The 21,109-nt window shown below is 37.0% G+C and overlaps 1 protein-coding gene across 1 annotated transcript in view; it reads right to left on the bottom strand.

Moving 5' to 3' along the window:
* Positions 1–21,109, bottom strand: part of Tsr1 (Tsr1 ribosome assembly factor) — a 273,200-nt gene that overhangs the window by 245,621 nt on the left and 6,470 nt on the right. The window contains exon 2 of the mRNA XM_090415842.1: positions 15,217–15,287. Within this exon, the coding sequence (XP_090271968.1) occupies positions 15,217–15,287 (71 nt within the window). The remainder of the gene's footprint in view (positions 1–15,216; positions 15,288–21,109) is intronic.

The following is a 21,109-nucleotide window of genomic DNA, read 5'->3' as shown; positions in this document are numbered from 1 at the left end:
TATGTCGCATCTGCTCACATAGAGATATTTCACAGTAGAGAAATATTTTTCTTTTCCTCATTGTAAGTTTAGTCTGCAAGCATATTGGCATGTAATCAGATTCTGCATAACTATACAGACCGAGACATGTGCACGGAAAGCTACTGTATTGTTGTCGGTAACTTGACACAAAGGCACTAGGGATTAGTGCCTTTGTTAGGGATTTGATCCCTTTCTTGCTGAGCATATTGCCAAAATCAGGAAAAAGTTTCATTTCCTATCTTTCCTTTGCCCCACATGAGGAATTTATTAAAATAACGGGCGAGAAAGTAATCAGATTTATTGTGGAAGAACTTAAAATAGCGTAGTACTATTCCATTAGTGTTGACTCAACACTAGACTTGTCTCATGTTGATCAGCTGTCCTTCATTGTACGATATGTGAAAGAACATGGAACTTCTGCGTTGCATTTCTTGCATTTCATTCCTAACGTAAATCACAAATCAAAAGAGTTACAAGAGGTGGTATGGACTTCACTAAACGAGCTTGGAATTGATGTAGTAAATTGCAGAGGACAGGCATATCATAATGCTAGTAACATGTCAGGCAATTACCCAGGACTGCAAACAAGAATTAAATCCATTGGCAGAATTCATACCGTGACTGGATATTCTCTGTCTCAAATTGGAACTTGTTCTGCCAAATCCTGTCCATACTCTTCTGCATTTTTTTGATGTCCTTCAGAAACTTGTACCTATTTTTCACATCTTCAACACATTGGTGGAATGTTCTAAGAAAGCACCTGGAAACTTTTGCAAAAGTAATCAAATGTCCTTCGCCTACTCGTTGGTCAGCTCATGACGATGCCTGTCAGAGTCTTCATGAGGGATGGACGAAAATAATTTCCACTTTGTCCGAAATTGAAAATGACACCAACCAGAAGAAAGTTATGTGATGTGAAGCAAGTTGGATTCTACAGCAACTTCAGTCACTGGAGGTTGAGATCATGACCTGCCTATAGGCAGGTCATGAGGGGGCCTAGGGGCAGCAATGCAGCAATAACCTAATTATGCCACTGCCTGCAGTACACCATTAGTGACCTTCCTCTTTCAAGATACTGCATCCCCAGATAATACAACTTTCTGATATCTATCTGACAGCCAGTCACCAATCCAACTCTGTTATCCAATCACATCCATCTAATTTTATTTAACATTTGCAACCTTCTGTAAAAATAATCTAATATCTCTACAAGAGACTAATGCAGCAATAAAGATTCCATGTATTAAAGCATGAAATGCTGAATGTCGATTATAATGAAATGTAAAACATTGTTCAGCTTGGCTACATAGATGACATTTGTTGATGTATTTAACCAGAGCTACTGTATTATAAAATTATAAAAACAGAGGAAAACTCATGTAAAAAAAACTTTACTAATGTAGAAATTTTAAGTACCATAGGTATCATGAGTATAAGATCACAGAATGGCAATTAAAGAATAACAGACAATTCTAAAAAGTGCCACTTGAGTAGCTAATGTAAGATAACTAAAAAAAGGTCAATAATTTCCTAACTTATTTAATTTTTTTTTTAATTATATAAATCTCAGTGGAAGTGGTATTTACACTCCTTAGTGCTAAACTGCCTGAAGAAAGCACGTCATGAGATCGATTCTAGTCGCAGACTAGAGGAACTTTTTCTAAGCCTTTCTTTGACCGGTTCCCGAATTAGTCTATCTTTTTTCAGACATTGAATATATTGTGTTAGGGTTAGGGACTATGAGATGGCGGCACTTGTTGAGCCATGTCTTCACTGCATGCCGCTTAATTAGTGATAGTCTGGGGCCAGCTATCTCTGACTGGCTACTAATGGAGAAGCTATGGTCTCGCTAGGCACTAGCTGATTTTTTTTTTTTTTTTTAATATATACTTAGACAAAATAAAGTTAGTGCTTTTTAAATCTGCTAATTTTTCCTATCTCTCACAAAGGAGATAGATGTAGATCACTGGATCAGTTCAAGTTAGGACAGTGAAGTAAGGTTTCACATCTTTCTTTATAAAGATGTTCTATGAGGAAGCAGCTTTTATGCACGACTTTTGTCTTGTTGCTGTGAACTCAATGATTAGTGTCGAGAGCATGCTCTGTAGGTACAGTCTGTTTAAGGTATTTAATATAAGACGTGTTCTAGATGAATAAAAGCAGAGACATAAAAAATGAGAGAGTGGAAATTTCCACCACCCCTCAAAATTTGCCGCTCTAGGCCCGAGCCTATACCTAAATACGCCACTGGCTGCAGGGGTCAGTTTTGGGACCATTATTGTTGAATTTATATAATAATGATATTGGGGTGGGGTGCTTAAGGATCAAAGCTGTATAACTGAGAGGAGACCTCCACATAGCCTTTAAAGGAATGAGGAGAACCGACCATGGCTTCTAACCTAATGTCCAATCCTCACCTTCTCGTGGTGCACCCTGTTGGGTATCTACCTGGACACTGAACGAATGAGGATGGGTTGGCAATTTGGGATTTAGCTGACCAAATTGTATTCTTATTGGCTTAAACCAATATAGAAAATGATGGTACAACATGACAAAATTTCATGCCAGCTGGGGCGTTGCCCGGTTAAACAAGGTCCCCTTTGTTTTCGCCAGGGAAAAAGGGCGAACAGTGAAAAGTCAACTACTGGAACAAATCTGAAAGCACACCCCGACTCAACATCACCAGAGTTAAAGATCGGTACTATCAACATAAGAAGCCTGCATGGTAAAGAAATAGAGCTAGCTGAAGAATTAGATAAGTACCAGATCAACATAATAGGGGTGACTGAAAAAAAAAAAAAAAAACTGGTGAGATCTTTCTGAACAATAAATACAAAATGTTATATTCAGGAAATGACAATCTAGTAAAAGAAAGAGTAGCTATCATATTCAACACAAAATATGAGGCTAATCTTATTGAATGGCAGGCAGTCTCATGTAGAGTGATGTGGGCAAATAGCACAATGGGAAATTGAACAAATGAGACTAATTTGTGCGTATGGTCACACAGAAGGTTCTACTAAGGTAGAAGTGGAGGAATTTTTTCATGCTTTATAAAAAGCAACTGACACAATGAAAAAGGTAAAGTTGGTACTTGTTGGGGATCTAAATAGCAGAGTAGGAAATGATTGTCAGACATACAAAAATATTTTGGGAAAATTTGGAGAAAATAGCAAAGCTAATAATAACGGCAAATACCTGTTGGATTTCTGCTCAGGTCATGGACTGGTTATTACTAACACCATGTTCCAACATAAAAATGTGCACAAATTCACATGGAGAGAAGAGGCAAGGAATAAGAAAAGTCTCATTGACTATGTTATTGTTGATAGTGATGTTTTCTCCCCGGTGCAGGACACCAGAGTGTACAGAGGATTTGAAATTGGAAGCAATCACTATTTAGTCTTGAGCAGGATAAAATTGAATTTCGTATTGAAAAGAATAACATGTAAGAAAGTTTTAAAGGGAATAAAAGTTGAGCAGCTCTCAGATTTGAACTGTAGACTAAAATACACAAAGATTATTGAAGAAAAAATGAAAGTTTGAGAACAGAAACCAAACCTTGGAGATTCAGCGGCAAGCCTTGAAGAAAACCATGCTTGATTCAGCCAGAGAGGCATGTGGTGAGGGTTGTCTGCAAGGATAGAAAAATCAGAACTTCATGGTGGACATAGGAAGTTAAAGAGGCAGTGAAGGAAAAGAAGAAAGCATATCAAACGTTCCTGGCAAATAAGTCAGCTTAGAGAATACACAGACAAATGAAAGAATGCTAAACACTGTGTAAAACTAGCTAAACAAAAGTCATGGCAGGACTTTGGCAAGAATATAGAAAATAAATATCAAGAAGGTGGCAAAATATTCTGGAGGTTGTTGAAGAAGCTCAGAAATAGAGGAAAAAGTGCTGTAAGAGGAATTAGAGCTAAAGGTGACATGAAAACAGGAGAAAAAAGATATCCTTGAAGTATGGAGTAATAACTTTGAAAAATTGCTAAATGAAACAAGCAGTGATAGCACAGTGGTAATAAACACACAACAGGCATACAGTCAGGAATACACATCCATATTTAAAGTTGAAAAAGTCAACAAAGGTTTGAAATGTGAAAAGGCAGCAGGAGTAGATGATATTCGACCAGAAATGCTGAAATATGGTGGTATAAAAGTCTTACAGTGGCAGCACTGCATAGTTAAGAAAGCCTGGACAGAGGGACGAATTCCCGAAGACTAGAGTAGAGCTCTAATAGTATCCATATATAAAAAGGGAAATTAAATTGAATGTGAAAATTACAAAGGTATTTCCTTACTGAGTGTTCCTGGTAAGATCTATGCAAGCATACTTTAGAAACGGTTGAGAAGAATTGTGGAAGAAAAGCTTGGTGAAGAACAAGCTGGATTCAGACCAAATAGAGACAGTCAGGATCAGATCTTCACTTTACGACATATAGTTGAGAAAGCATGGGAATATAACAAAGATCTGTATTTAAGTTTTGTCGAACGGGAAAAGGTATATGACAAGGTGCCAAGAGAGAAGCTATTCAATACGCTGCAGTTATATGGTGTCAATGGAGCATTATATCAAGCAATACTTAGTCTTTATTTGAGTTGTAAGTCAGCAGTTAGAATTGAAAGAAGTACAGGAAGATGGTTTAATGTTAAATCTGGTGTGAGACAAGGATGTACATTATCCCCTCTGTTATTTATTATCTATATGGATCACATTATGAAGGAAAGTGGTATTAAACATGATATCAAAATTAGAGATGTTAATATCAGCTCTTTGCTTTATGCGGATGATGTTATACTTCTAAATAAATCCGCTACAAGCCTGCAAGATTCTCTGACTAAATTGAATAGCTGTTGTAATAGATATGGTATGAAGGTCAGCAATAAAAAGACAAAGACAATGAAAATAGGCAGAATCATTGAAAATGTAAACTGTGTTGTGAACGGGGAACCTGTGGAACAAGTAAAACATTTCAGCTACTTAGGCATGATTTTTAGTGAAGATGGTAAATTAAATATGGAAATAGACAACAGAATCAACAAAGCTGGTATGGTAGGAAGTGAATTGAATAAATTCATATGGAATAAGAGAGAAATTAGTTGGAACACTAAATTAGGTTTATACAAGACAGTGTTCAAACCAGTTTTAATTTATGGATCTGAGAGCTGGGCCAGAAGTAAAACACTTGACCAAAAGACTAGAGACTGCAGATATGAGAATCCTGAGAAAGATTAGAGGCGTGAACAGATGGCATCAATGGCAATATCATATTAAAAATGAGGATATTAGGAAAGAACTTGACATTGTCGGCATCCAGGAATGCATTAGCAGAGCTAATCTCAGGTGGTATGGTACTTAAACAGAATGGACGAGGAAAGATTAGCAAAACAAGTGTTCTCTGCCAGGTTGGCAGGAAAACGACCCAAAGGAAGACCAAGATATAGGTGGATTGGTACGGTACAATGTGCCTTAGACGATAGAAATATAAGATCTGATAATGGTAATATTGGAGTCTTGACAAGTGACGGACTGGTTTGGAGGAATATTGTAGATAGGAAGTTAGTAATGATGTAAATTTTTCATGCAGTACTGTCATATCCTGTACACCCTTTGAGGGTATATGTCAGGAATTTGATGATGATATTGGGGTGGGTTTAACTGGTAATATGCAGCTGTTTGCAGATTATGCAAAATTGGGGCAAGCAATGCAGAGTAAAGCAGATGTTATGGCCTTAATCAGGCCTCACATGAATTATTGTGCACAGATTTGGTCACTAGGTTTTCATGATGATGAGGATATGTTAGAAAGAGCCCAGAGAAGATACACTGGTCAGTTGTCTTTGGAATGTGGAGTATTAGAATAGATTATGAGAATGTAAATTGCAAAGCCTCGTGAAGAGGAGGAGGAGGGAGGTATGCTTGAGACATATATGTTAGTCAGGGGGTGGTATCAGGTTGACAAGGAAGAGATTCAAGGAAGAGATTGAAGGAAGGGGGGGGGGGGGTAGAGGTTAGAACAAGAGGCCATCCCTGGAAACTGTGAGCAGAGGAACGAGGTGTAGGTTCTTCACATGGAGAGTGGTTGTCCAGTGAAATGCATTGCCTGAGTGTTGTGAATGTAGACACATGGAATCAGTTTAAGGCACGATTGCATGAGTTTTGTGCATGATAGTGTGTAACTCCCATAATGAGTCTCTGGCTGTATGGAGATCAGATGTTAATAATAATAACAATAAAGTATTTTTATTATATAAGCATTCAGCTGATGATGAGGATATGTTATTTCTTTAGTAAAGTGCATGTGCACACCTGTAAATATTTATGTGTTACAATTTGTTGCAAACTGTTTCAATTATTGATATCAAGAAATGAAAAATTGAAAAGAGGCTTCGCTTCAATTTTTTTTTATTTCTGAAACTTAAAAAATTCATAGAAGAAAATATGAAGATTTCTGGGTAAATTCTTCCAAGTGAAGAGATGTATTCTTATTCAAAACAATGCAGACTTTTATTTCCAGTATACAAGTGACCATTTTGATCCAAAATAACTAAGTGTCCCTCTGACGATGTTCAACTGCTTGGAAATAATGTAATATGGAAACAGTTATATAGAAGGTAAATCTGAGATGTGTGTGTCATTAAGAGGATCTAGATAAATACTACAGAAAAATGAGTGCAGAAAATGTCCTTTTCAATCTTATGAAGTGTGAGATTGCATACTGCACATTAAAAAGTTGAAAGCTATATTTGTTAAGCTGTGTATGAGAAGCAGGAGCTATCAGGTACAACTTTCTAATAAAATTTAGAAATCATATTTTATAGGTATTTGTAACTGGATTTCTAGGAGAAAATCCCTGTCACCCATGTATGCTGATTGTTAATACTTCTGGTATTAGTCAATCATAACAATAAACCTGCAGGTAAAAAGCTGTATACCTGAGAGGAAACCTCCACATAGGCTTTAAAGGAATGCAGAGAGCCGACCAGGGCTTGACCTAATGTCCAATCCTCATCTACTCGTGCTGCATCCTGTTGGGTATCTACCTGGATATTGAACGAACGAGGATGGACTGGCAATTTGGGATTTAGTTGACCAAATTGTATTCTTATTGGTTAAACCAAAAGATAGAAATGATGGTACGTGACGAAATTTCATGCCAGCTAGGGCATCGCCTGCTAAAACAAGGCCCCATTGTTTTAGCCACAAACAGCGAAAGGTCAGCTCAGGGACAAATCTGAAAACACACCCTCAACATCACCAGAGTTAAAGATCAGTACATAAGAAGCATGAATGGCAAAGAAATGGAGCTAGCTGAGGAATTAGATAAGTACTAGATCGACATAATAGAGGTGACTGAAACAAAAAAGACAAAAACTCGTGAGATCTTTCTCAGCAATAAATACATAATGCTATATTCAGGCAATGACAATCAAGGAAAAGAAGGAGTAGCCATAGTATTCAACACAAAATACGAGGCTAATCTTCTTGAATGGCAGGCAGTCTCAAGTAGAGTGATGTGGGCAAATAGCACAATGGGATATTGAACAATGAGACTTATTTGTGCCTATGGAACCACAGAAGGTTCTACTAAGATTCTAAATAGCAGAGTAGGAAATGATTGTCAGACATACAAAAATATTTTGGGAAATTTTGGAGAAAAGAGCAAAGCCAATAATAACGGCTTGGATTTCTGCTCAGGTCATGGACTGGTTATTATTAACACCATGTTCCAACATAAAAATGTGCACAAATTCACATGGAGAGAAGAGGCAAGGAATAAGTAAAGTCTCATTGACTATATTATTGTTGATAGTGATGTTTTCTCACTAGTGCAGGACACTAGAATGTACAGAGGATTTGAAATTGGAAGTGATCACTCTTTAGTCTTGAATGGGATAAAATTGAATTTCATATTGAAAAGAATAACATGTAAGAAAGTTTTCAAGTGAATAAAAGTTGAGCAGCTCTCAGATGTGAACTGTAGACTAATATATACAAAGATTATTGTAGAAAAAATGGAAGAGTTTGAGAATAGGAACCAAACCTTGGAGATTCAATGGCAAGCCTTGAAGAAAACTGTGATTGATTCAGACAGAGAGGCATGTGGTTAGGTTGTCTGCACGGATAGAAAAATCAGAACTCCATGGTGGACATAGGAAGTTAAAGAGGCAATGAAGAAAAAGAAGAAAGCATATCAAAACTTCCTGTCAAATAAGTCAGCTTGTGCTCTTAGAGAATACACAGACAAATGCAAGAATGCTAAACACCGTGTAAAACTAGCTAAACAAAAGTCATAGGAGGCCTTTGGCAAGAATATAGAAAATAAATATCAAGAAGATGGTAAGATATTCTGGAGGTTGTCTTAGAAATGGAGAAAAGAGTGCTGTAAAGGGAGTTAGAGATGATAAAGGTTACATGAAAACAGGAGAAAACAGATATCCTTCAAATATGGAGTAATTACTTCAAAAAATTGCTAAATGAAACAAGCAGTGATAACACAGTCGTGAAGAACACAACAGTATTCCTGCATACAGTCAGGAATACATATCCATATTTGAAGTAGAAAAAGTCATCAAAGGCTTGAAATGTGGAAAGGCAGCAGGAGTAGATGATATTCGACCAGAAATGCTGGAATATTATTATTATTGTTGTTCCGGGAAACTCCAAGGAGTCGACAGACTCATCGAGGGAGGCCCTAACATCATGTCAAGAACAACTATTCGACATTCACACATTCCTTGATCTCATTCACGGTCGTAGCACCCAAAACAGACTCTGGCAGCTTATTCCACTCATTCACCACTCTCCAAGTAAAAAACCTAGCTCTAACACCCTTGTCAACCACGCTGTTGCCCAACTTCCATGCATGGCCCCTAGTCCTCCCACCACCAGTCATATTTTCAAAAATATCTTCTGGATCAATCTTATAAAAACCCTTCAGTAATTTGAATGTCTCAATCATATCACCCCTCCTTTGCCTATCGTCCAATTTCTGCAACCCACAAATCTTCAACCTATTCTCATAAAGTTCATTCCTCAGACCTGCTATCATCTTGGTCACTCATCTCTAGATCCTCTCCACTTCCTCCCCATCATGAAGAAACCCTGGTGCCCATAACTGGGCACAGAAGTCCAGATGGGGTCTTATCAAGCTTGATAAAGAGGAACAACAACTTGTTTGTCTCTGCATGTTAAAGTATTTTTCAGAAGCCAAGTGATTTGGTGAGCTGTTTTAGTCACTTTTGCAATGTGCCACCTAATCTTCAATTTCCTATCCACCAAAACTCCCAAATCCCTGGCCTCATCAATCTCCTGGAGTACAGTTCCACCAATGCGATATACTGCTGCATTTCTTTTCGCCACAAAGTGCATAACCTTACACTTTGCCACATTAAATTGACATCCATTTTTCCTAGCCCAGTCCTCCAAACTATCCAAATCATCCTGTAAAATTTTGACATCCTGTGCACTCACAATTGCTCGACCCAACTTTGCATCATCAGCAAACAAGTGAACACTTCCTCTCAAATCCTTTCCAATATCATTGATGAACAAATTGAAAAGCAGTGGTCCAAGAACAGAGCCCTGCGGCACTCCACTAGTCACAAGACGTCTTTTAGACTCCACTACTGAATAAACCACTCTCTGGTATCTCTCCTTCAACCACCCTCCTATCCATCTCACCAACCCTATATCTATCCCCATCTGCTCCAGTTTACTGATTAGGGTTCTATGTGGTATCCTATCAAAGGTCTTGGGAAGGTCTAGTAGTATCACTGTAAACCCATTAACCCTATCCAGTTCAGCCGTCACTGTGTTATAAAACGTGAGCAAGTTACTGCGGCATGATCTACCCTTCACAAAACCATGTTGTCCCCCATACAATAACCAATTTTCATCTATCCAATCCTGTATTCTTTTCTTGACTAATTTCTCTAAGACTTTGACAATGATTCCTGATATGCTGATCGGTCGGTAATTTACAACAGCAGTCTTGGAACCACCTTTATGCAGTGGAACTATTTTCCCCCCTTTCCACCCGCTCGGGACTAATCCAGAACCGAGACACAAATTAAACAAAATGGTCAAGCTGCTTCAACAATTCTTTAGCTGCTTCTCTAGTAGTATCACTGTAAACCCATTAACCCTATCCAGTTCAGCCGTCACTGTGTTATAAAACGTGAGCAAGTTACTGCGGCATGATCTACCCTTCACAAAACCATGTTGTCCCCCATACAATAACCAATTTTCATCTATCCAATCCTGTATTCTTTTCTTGACTAATTTCTCTAAGACTTTGACAATGATTCCTGATATGCTGATCGGTCGGTAATTTACAACAGCAGTCTTGGAACCACCTTTATGCAGTGGAACTATTTTCCCCCCTTTCCACCCGCTCGGGACTAATCCAGAACCGAGACACAAATTAAACAAAATGGTCAAGCTGCTTCAACAATTCTTTAGCTGCTTCTCGTATAACACGAGCTGGTATACCATCCAATCCCACAGATGTACTGACATTGAGGTTATGCAATAGACTACTCACCTCCACTTCATTCGCCACAATTCCCGTATAATCTACTGGTTTATTCGTTTCTGCAGTGTCACCACCTGGATGATAAATTCTTGCAAAGTGCTCACTCAGTAACTCAACTATCTCAACTGATTCAGTTACCTCCCTACCATCGGCATTCTTTAAAATCATTCTGCCATGTACACTTTTCCTTTTACTTGTTACATATCTAAAAAACTGTTTAGGATTCTCTTTAGCCTGCATGGCCAATGTTCTTTCGTAATCCTTTTTTGCTTTTCTTACCACAGTCGTCACCCTTCTGGCCTGTGCTTTATACCGTTCATGTGCCTGCCGGTCACCTTTCTCCTTAAATTCCCTCCATAGTTGTTTCTTTTTTTGCAGCTCAAGCTTAATGGTGTTATTCATCCATTTAACCCCTACTTGATTTATTATTTGGACTCTAGGTATAGAGTCAGCCATTGTTTCATGCAAGTACTTCTTAACTACCTCCCATGCACTATCAACTTCTAGTCCTTGCAGTTGTACATGCCATGGCACTGAACCAATCAAACTCCTAAGCTTGTCATACTTTCCAGCCCGATAATTCCATATGTACCCTGTCTTAATTGAAAATTCTACACCTTTAGCTACCTCCCAAGTCAAGCCCCTATGATCACTCTCACCGATTGGTGGCAACGTGGTCATATTCGTTACAGCAAAATCCTCAGATGTAATTACTAGGTCAAGCACTCTCTTACCCCTAGTATTTTCCATTACATGCTGTCGCAGATAGTTATCCCTTAATAACTGCATAAAATCCAATTCCTTTCTCCTGTGTGTCCTCTCCTCACTCCAATCAATGCGACCATAATTGAAATCTCCCATAATAATCACCCTCCTTCCACTCATTTCTTCTATTTGCTTGTGCATACTGTCACCACCATCTTTTCCATCACCTGGTCTATAGCAGCACCCAATTGTATATTTAGTTCTGCTAGCCACAATCTCACACCAAAAGGCCTCAAATGTGCTCTTTTCTCTATCCTGCAATTCAACTTCTATTCTCCTTGGCTGTAGCTCATCAGCTATCATCAACAATACTCCTCTCTCCATTTTATTCTCTCTGTCATTCCTGAACACACTATACCCATCACTCCCACTATCAATCCCACTATCTATATCATCTACAGTCAGCCATGTTTCACTAATACCAATAACCTGTGGTGTGGAATAGATATGGCCAAAAACTCTTCCATCTTGTTCCTAATACTCCTAGTATTAGTGTACATGAATTTAAGACCCTCATTAGCCCCCAACCCTAATTTGATGCCTTATATTAACTATCCTACTCTGATTTGTTGTCCTTATTTGCTCTGGCATATTATATTCATTCTTACATTCAACTGCCTCCCTAAGGACTGTATATCTACTCCCCCCCATTTTATAGGGGGGGAGTAGTTCACCATACTTTTATATGGTGATATAAGTCTTACAGTGGCTGCACTGCACAGTTCAGAAAGCCTGGACAGAGGGACGAATTCCCGATGATTGGAGTAGAGCTCTAACAGTACCCATGTATAAAAAGGGAAATAAAACTGAATGTGAGAATTACAGAGGTATTTCCCTACTGAGTGTTCCTGGCAAGATCTATGCAAGCATACTTGAGAAATGGTTGAGAAGAATTGTTGAAGAAAAACTTGGTGAAGAACAAGCTGAATTCAGGCCAAATAGAGTCTGTCAGGATCAGATCTTCGCTTTACGACAAATAGTTGAGAAAGCATGGGAATATAACAAAGATCTGTATTTAAGTTTTGTCGATCTGGAAAATGCATATGACAAGGTGCCAAGAGAGAAGCTATTCAATACGCTACAGTTATATGGTGTCAATGGGGCATTATATCAAGCAATACTTAATCTGTATTTGAGTTGTAAGTCGGCAGTTAGAATTAAAGGATGTACAGGAAGATGATTTAATGTTAAATCTGGTGTGAGACAAGGATATATATTATCCCCTCTGTTATTCATTATCTATATCGATCACATTATGAATTAAAGTGGTATTAAACATGATATAAAAATTTATGCGGACGATGTTATACTTCTGAATAAATGCACTACAAGTTTGCAAGATTCCTGACTAAATTGAATAACTGTTGGAATAGATATGGTATGAAGGTCAGCAATAAAAAGACAGAGACAATGAAAATAGGTAGAATTGTTGAAAATGTCAACTGTGTTGTGGACGGGGAACCTGTGGAACAAGTAAAACATTTCAGCTACCTAGGCATGATTTTTAGTAACGATGGTAAATTAAATATGGAAATAGACAACAGAATCAACAAAGCTGGTATGGTAGGAAGTCAATTGAATAAATTCATATGGAATAAGAGAGGAATTAGTCGGAACACTAAATTAGGTTTATACAAGACAGTGTTCAAACCAGTTTTAACTTATGGATCTGAGAGCTGGGTCAAAAGTAAAACACTTGACCAAAGACTAGAGACCACAGATATGAGAGTCCTGAGGAAGATTAGAGGCATGAACAGATGGCATCAATGGCAATATCATATTAAAAATGAGGATATTAGGAAAGAACTTGACATTGTCAGCATCCAGGAATGCGTTAGCAGAGCTAATCTCAGGTGGTATGGTCACTTAAACAGAATGGGCGAGGAAAGATTAGCAAAACAAGTATTCTCTGCAAGGTTGGCAGGAAAACGACCCAGAGGAAAACCAAGATATAGGTGGAGTGATATGGTACAATGTGCCTTAGACGATAGAAATATAAGATCTGATAATAATATTGGAGTCTTGACAAGTAATAGACTGATTTTGAGGAAAATTGTAGATAGGAAGTTAGTAATGATGTAAATCTTTCATGTAGTATTATCATATCCTGTATACCCCTTGAGGGTACATGTCAGGAATTTGATGATAATGATCATCATCATCAATCCTGGTCTATTTGACTCAAATTAGCATTTATATTTCAATATTCACCTTCCTGGCTCATGGATGATGCATATTAAAATACTCCCCCACCCCCACAATACATCCAAACCACTATATCCAGGGTCATTTCTTACATATTATTATATCTTTTTGATTATATCCAATTTTGAGAGCTACTATCCACATGTTTAACCACAAAAGTTCTAGTTACCCTTATTCTGCACATCCTTTCTCTCACTGATCAGCATTTTTTGGAAAACACCAACTTCAATCATGAGCAAGCTGGCTATCCAGAAATCCACTAATACATCAAAATCAATACATAAATCCATTGGACAGAAATTTTACAACACGACTTGTGCACCGAGTTATTACTTTCATGGCCCTTCTGAATCAACTCCTGTCATAGTGCAGCAAGAAATTTTCTCAATTTTTTCCTTCTCGTTTTTTCAGTTAGGTCTTTCACTTTCTCTTATTCTGTATTCATCACCATTCAAATTCATTTATTCGTATGTACCCCCCCCCCCCATTCCTCAACTGTCCCTTAGGACTGGTTGAGTCCTCCTAATGAGGGATTAGGAATGTATTTTATGACTTCAGATCTGTGTGTTCACAGGCATTTGCCTGTTCTGAGGGAAGAAAAACCCGAGTTTCTGGGTAAAAAAACTCCTCTACCTCCATATGAGACTGGCTAACTCACCTTTAGTCAAAAGAGACCAGATAAAGGTTCCTCATGTTATGGATGGGAATCGAACCCAGGTCTTTCCAACCAAAGGGCTTCGTCTGTACCGAATGAGCTACGGATGCTTTATCTTTCAAATCATTCATACCAAAAAAAAAAAAACCCTCTCTCTCACACCTTCTCTCCCTCACTCCATCTTCTAATGGTATCAATCCCACTGTGGATATAGATGTCTGAAAATATTAGATGGCAGACAAATATCACCATCCAATGTGAAACCACAGAGATGCTAATAGAGGATGAAGTGCTGTTTTTTTAAAAAAAATAAAATTTTAGCTTCTAGATGTGTTTTCTGGCTCATCTGACTCTTAAGCCACCCATGGTCTTAATATTCACTACATCTCATATGAATTGATTTACATTAAAAAACCACAAACCTTAATATCTGAAAAACAATTTCATTCGGTGATCATGTTTAACAAGTAATGAACTAGCTACAGATGTTATATGTCCATGCTTAAAAAAAAAAGAGTGAACACTGTTTTAAGAAAAATGTCTATAAAATTCTTTATTATTAGAAGTTAGGTTTCCTGTTTCCCAGTGGAGAATGTGTTTGGAATTCTTTCCTTTATTTTATTCTCTCTTGTTTAAACTTGATATACCAAGTTTTGAAACAGAAGATTATCTTGTCTATGAGATAAGACTAAAAAAGAATGCATGATGATATAAAAATTATTAAAAAGTATTTCTCCATTATAATATGATTATACCTTTCTTAATTTAACAAATTAAGAAGTGATAAAGTAACATTAAAATTTATGGCATGGTATGATTTTTTATTTATTTATTTATTTTGTCTTTTATCTACATAAAACTGCTTACATTAATTCCATTTTAGACACGGCATAAGTCATTTTACAAGTGTTATCGGTGCAATGTCTGCTAATCTTACTCAATGCCAAGCCATTCAGAGATTAAGTAGCAAGTAGGCTTACTCAACAAATAATCTAAAGGGAATATCTTATCTCAATTATATACTATACATGCCTGGTTTTTTCTTTCTTGCCTATTCAGCTGATGTCTAATTTTCTTAGTAGCTTGTTTCACATCCACTTTTCCTACACATAACAATTATAAAATATTATAACATCGCGCTACTGAACAAATTAACAAATTATTTACTACAATTATTTTTTTAAACTAATGGTATATTATTATTATATTACATATATTATAATTTTGTGAGAAGCTGTGTAACTATCTTCTGAAGAGAACTCTAGATGAACTCATTTTTCACTTGGTTATACTATAAATTAAAGATGCCAAGAAATTATATTCTTGGTTTAATCCTTGATCCAAGTGTAAGCAATCAAAGTTTGTGCCTGAAGTATTTTCAGGACTGAGCAACTCATATATAGAAGCTAATGACTTCACATCACTTGTCTTAGTATCCCATAATGCAAAGCACATATCCTTACAGACATGTATAATGCTATGCATTATGGGAAGGGTCACTACTCAGACTGGTTGCAACCTTTATTAAGGTCTCATCAGTAGGCGCAAGATCCAGGTGATGCCAAGGTTGAAGTAATGCAAAAGTGTGACACTTATTGGCTACTCATATATGAGTAGCCAAAAGGTGTCACACCTTATTATTTAAATACAGGCAGTCGCTGGGTTACGAATGAGATAAGTTCCTGAGAACATCTTTAAGTTGGATTTGTATGTAGCTCGGATCCCTGATGAACAGCACATATGCGGTAATAATAACAATACTATAATGACTCATGTGGTAATAATAATGCAGTGTAATAATAATAATAATCCTTTCAACTATCAAAATAAACTTTCAACATCTTTCTCTAAATCCAGAGTAATTTAATAAAAAGGTGGCACACCGTTTGGCAGCTCCTATAGGAGGAGATGACCTTGCTAATGCTTCTGCTTTGGTATATATCCACTTGGGCCTGGCTCCCATTGAAGAGACCTCGATAAAGGTCGAAACTAGTCTGGGTAGTGGCCCTTCCCTTAATGCATAACATTATACATATCCGCAAGGAGATGTGTTTTGCATTATGGGAGATACTGAGATAGGAGTGTTCCAGCTTGCTCCACCTTTGCAAGGAGTTGCCCAGTGTTGTACCACTTTACCCCAGTCCTGAAGATACTTTCAGGCGCAAACTTTGTTTGCACACACTTGGATAAAGGATTAAACTAAATTTATTGTAATAATAATAATAATAAATAATAATAACAATGATTTAAGTTACAGAAACTTGTGTTCTTTCTTTTAATCCAAACAAACAAAACATAAACTCATACAAAAAGTTTAGATAGGAGATAAGGTAAATTTCAAAAAAGAATATTAAAGGTTTCATCAATATCTTGCTTACTGGAAGGGGCATTTCTGATGCAAGAAGGGAGGCTAACATTAATCGGAAGATAATGATGGAAATAGAGAGGACGAACCTGGTGCTGGAGAATAAGGATATGATTGCGTTTCTGGTGGAGGGGAGCTTACCATTGAAGTCAGTTTCTTGAAAAACGTATCTAGGGTTGTTCGCCCAGCCCTTTTCTTTTTTTCATCATAAATGACCTTGTTAGCAGCTGATGTTCTTACTAACTGCACGGTAAACCTTTATAAACCACTGAATGTTGGGATCTTGCTCAAGCTTAGCAATATCCTGCTTCAATGAGACGAAAGGCTTCCGCTAATTCTTTTGTCATAAACTTTCTTGGCTCTGGATCATCTAATTCTTCGTGTTTTTGTGTTTCTATCAGCTGCTTCTCTATCCCCATAAGATCTTCATTAGTTAATTCTTGTGAATGGGACTCTAGTAAGTCAATGACCTCATTTTAATTGATGTCCAATTGCAGTGCATTGCCACTATCCATCACAGCTTTTCTGGCTTTGGCAATGTCTTCTGTGAAGCCACGAAAATCATCACAGAATTGATGGCACAGTTTGTTCCACACCACTTTAATTGTCGATTGCTTCACTTCCTTCAGCAATGTCTTTGATGGCATCATGGATGTTCTAATTCTTTCAGAACTCTCTCAAGGTCATCATATCATCTTCTGTAGCCCTGGATGCTTGCAGAAATGTACACCATAAGTAATAAGCCTTGGATGTAGAAATGACTCCCTGATCCATTGACTGTAGTAATGATGTAGTGTTCTGTGGTAAAAATACGATATTTACATTAGGGTGAAGGTCATCTAAAGATGTTGGATGCCCAGGAGCATTGTCCAGCACAAGCAGAATTTTAAAGGGAATTTTATTTTACAAACAAGAACCAATCTTCAAACGTGGAAAGTGTGACCCAGGCCCTTAAATTTGACTTCCAAATAATGGGAAGAATTGCTTTAGTAATACGGTGAAGTGTGGGTTTGTTTACATGCGCAAAAGAAACTAGTCAACAAATTATTAATTTAATTATCCTTATCAGGAGCCTTGGGAGCCCGTTCATATCCCAGGGATCACCTGTACTCTGGATTAGAGACAGTTATTGGAAGTTTTCCCACTTGATTATATAATAAATAGTAATGTTATATTTAACTAAAGATGAAAATATTTCATAAGTTCAGCTGGAGTTTCTCTTCAGAGGATAATTATGCAACATCTCACAAAATATCTCCCGCAAAGCACCAAATTATACCCCACCAATATTTTACTCAGAGATCACAATGCCATTGGGGCGAAAGAAATTTCATCAGAATTAGGAATGCAGGGAATTCAATATAAAGAATGCAATGCGAATCAGCAGTAGAGCAGGTAAATGTACAATACACTTCCTTTCACAAAAAATTTGATGTTCGATGATATCGCATTAGTAGAAGCTAGATGCAGAAAGATATTATGATAATAGAGAAGACATGTTTTTCATACTTAAGTAGCAAAATGGTGTATCACCATATTGCTAAAATACTCTAGATCACAGATAGTTGTGAAAAGGTTTCCTACTTGGTTACAAATTATATTAGATGCTGTGCATTATGGCATACTGGGGCAATTGATATCAAGAAAACAGCCTCTATATACAAGTATCCTAATCATGAAAATACTTTGAGTTTCTGATGGTCAGGATTGATTTCAGTGAATGGCCAGGTTTCTCTCTGATCATTCACTGAATGTCCTGGTTGATGGCACCCTCTTCGAGCTTCGTTACTAATGCCTCGAAGCTCTGTTCCATCACCAACCCACTCTCTTCCTTGTAGAAAGTATTTCACTCGGTTATAAATTAATATAAAGTTGCAAAGAAATTATATTCTTGTTTAATCCTTTATCCAAGTGTAAACAAACAAAAGTAGCATGTGAAGTATCTACACAACTAGGCTGTTTGTATATATAGAGGCTAATGACTTCGCATTAATTGCCTTCTTATCACATAATTCAAACTGCACATCCTTTCAGATGTTATGCTACATTATGGGAATGGCCATTACCCAGACCAGTTTCAACCTCTGAGGTCTGATCGGTAGGAGCCAGACCCAGAAGAGATATTACGGTCGAATTAAATGCCGAAGTCATATATTTCCTGCTTACGAGTAGTGAAAACGTATCACCTTTTTATTAAAATACTCTAGATGGGATACTAAAGTAACTGATGCGAAGTCATTAGCCTCCACATACAAGTAGGAGATTAGTCCTTTTTTCCAGTTACAATTTGAATTATTTCTATGACTATTTTGTTGAGTGCTCTATCCAGTATATATCTGTGCTTTGAAGATATTGATTTAAAATCCAAAATATGAGGAAATTAATAAACAATACATTATGTTGTTCCTCTGGTATTATTTGTATCATGAAGCACTTATGTACATATAAAAGGTGACCAGGAGAAAGTGAGATGGGCGGGGAGGGGGAGAGATTTGCCCATCGTCAGGAACTGATTCAGTTAGCAGGTGGTTACCTGCTAAATGAACTGTTGGCTAATGACAAAAGGAAGATGGACTGGCAATTTGGGGTCAAGCTAGCCAAATTATATCATTTATTTGCTTAAAGCCAAGCAAAAATGATGATCCAACCAGGTGACAAGCCAGGTTGAACAAGATCCTTGCTGCTATTCATGCAGGGAACCAGTAACTATGTTAACTGCGAATAAGCTAAAAAAACTCAGCACTAGTAGAATTCAAGATAGCCACCATAAATATAAGAAGGATGAATGGAAAACAAATGGCAGATGAATTGGAGAACTACCACACTGACCAGGTGGGATTCTACTAATAACAAATACAAGCTGTTATATTCATGCAGTCATGATCAGAGAAAGAGGTAGCTATAGTATTCGACACCAACACATAAAGATAATCTTGAGTTGCATACAATATTGAGCAGAGTGAAATGGGCAAAAATTAAAATATGCAGCTTATTTGTGCCTATAGTTCACTAGAAGGTGCTAGTAAGTAGAAGAATTGTTCAAGTCATTACAGAAGGCAGTGGATATAAAGAAAATAGAAAAGTTGTTACTTGTCAGAGATCTAAACAGCATAGCATAGCACATTGTGACATATCATTCCTTATCAATACTGCTTAACCACATAGCAGTCCAATAATACTAAACATACAATTACATTAATAAATTCAAATGCATACATAGTGTATTTACCAATATAACTTGCCCTCGCATAAATCTCACACCCCGATTTTACTTTCCAAAAAAAAATAAAAAATAAATAAAATAAAAAGTTTTGCATATAGTTCACACATGAAAAAAGTTTAAACTTTAAGAAGTAGATAGCAAATGTTGATATAGCAGTTTTAGATATTTTGAAACTCCGTTGAAGAGAATCAGCATTTCAACTCAATAATCGCGGGCTTGCCTTTGTCGTCGAGTCGCATGGACTTTTGTTAATACTCCACCAAGGGGTGAATTAAGATTAAGAGACTGTCATTAGAACTGTTCTGCAACTGGATTTTGAGAGCTTGGGATATGATTTCAACAGAAATAATTAATTTAATTGCAGAAGCATTGTCACTAAAAAAATTCAAATATATCAAGTGATGAAGGAGAGTGGCTGATCACATAAATAATGTGAGCAATTATAAATTACAATGAATACTAAGGATTTAATTATAAACACCAATTTAGTTTTTTCCTGAAAAACTTTAGTTTCTGAAAATCTCCATACATATCTTGCACCATAATTTTTTAAGTTTAATTTTTTGGGGAAAAGTGTGAGTTATATTCGAATAAATACGGCATATAATTTTTGATTATCTTATCATTCAACAAAACTTTTCAACAAACATTTTAATGTAATTTATGCTCAGTATATATAATTATGAAAAAAAAAAAAGGAACATAAGTAAAATGATTATGTGAGATATTTACAACCGCTCTCTCCGATTCCAACTACTTTCCATAGATGGTCTGTTTCTGCACTTTTTTCTATAGGTATCACCACGAATGCTGCCCCACCAAACTGGCTACCACCATTCCTCTCATTTCCACTAGTGATGTATGAACATGGCATTTCCTAGTCAGCATCAATATACAGTTCAGCTCCAAGCTTACCAAACCAACTCCTCCTCTTCACTCCATATACTTCAGTCCTTCAGAACACCGTTCCTCATACTGCTTTTCCCAATGACTACAAATCCCAGCTCTTCAAGAAACATACTAACAGATTCCTGTCTTCTCTATAATGTATAGATTTATCCCCATTATACATCTTCATCAGATTGTTTTTATGTTTATTATTATTATTATACGGGCACCTCCATGGAGTCTGAAGACTTATCACGGGAGACCCAATCTATCTCTATCCACACAATTTATCATACCTCTCCTTGAACCCATTAACAAATCACTCACAACTGACTCTGCAACCTATTCCACTTATTCACAACTCTCCAAGCAAAAAATCTAGTCCTCACACCCCCTGCTAACACCACCTTTATTCAACTTCCAGGGATAACCTCTTGTTCTAGTCTCTC

This window comes from Typopeltis vanoorti, chromosome 3 (genome assembly GCF_054136105.1).
Source record: "Typopeltis vanoorti isolate ZY-2024b chromosome 3, IOZ_Tvanoo_1.0, whole genome shotgun sequence".
Taxonomy (NCBI): domain Eukaryota; kingdom Metazoa; phylum Arthropoda; class Arachnida; order Uropygi; family Thelyphonidae; genus Typopeltis; species Typopeltis vanoorti.
Note: the sequence above shows the minus strand (reverse complement) of the source record. Positions and strands in the feature narration are given on the sequence as shown.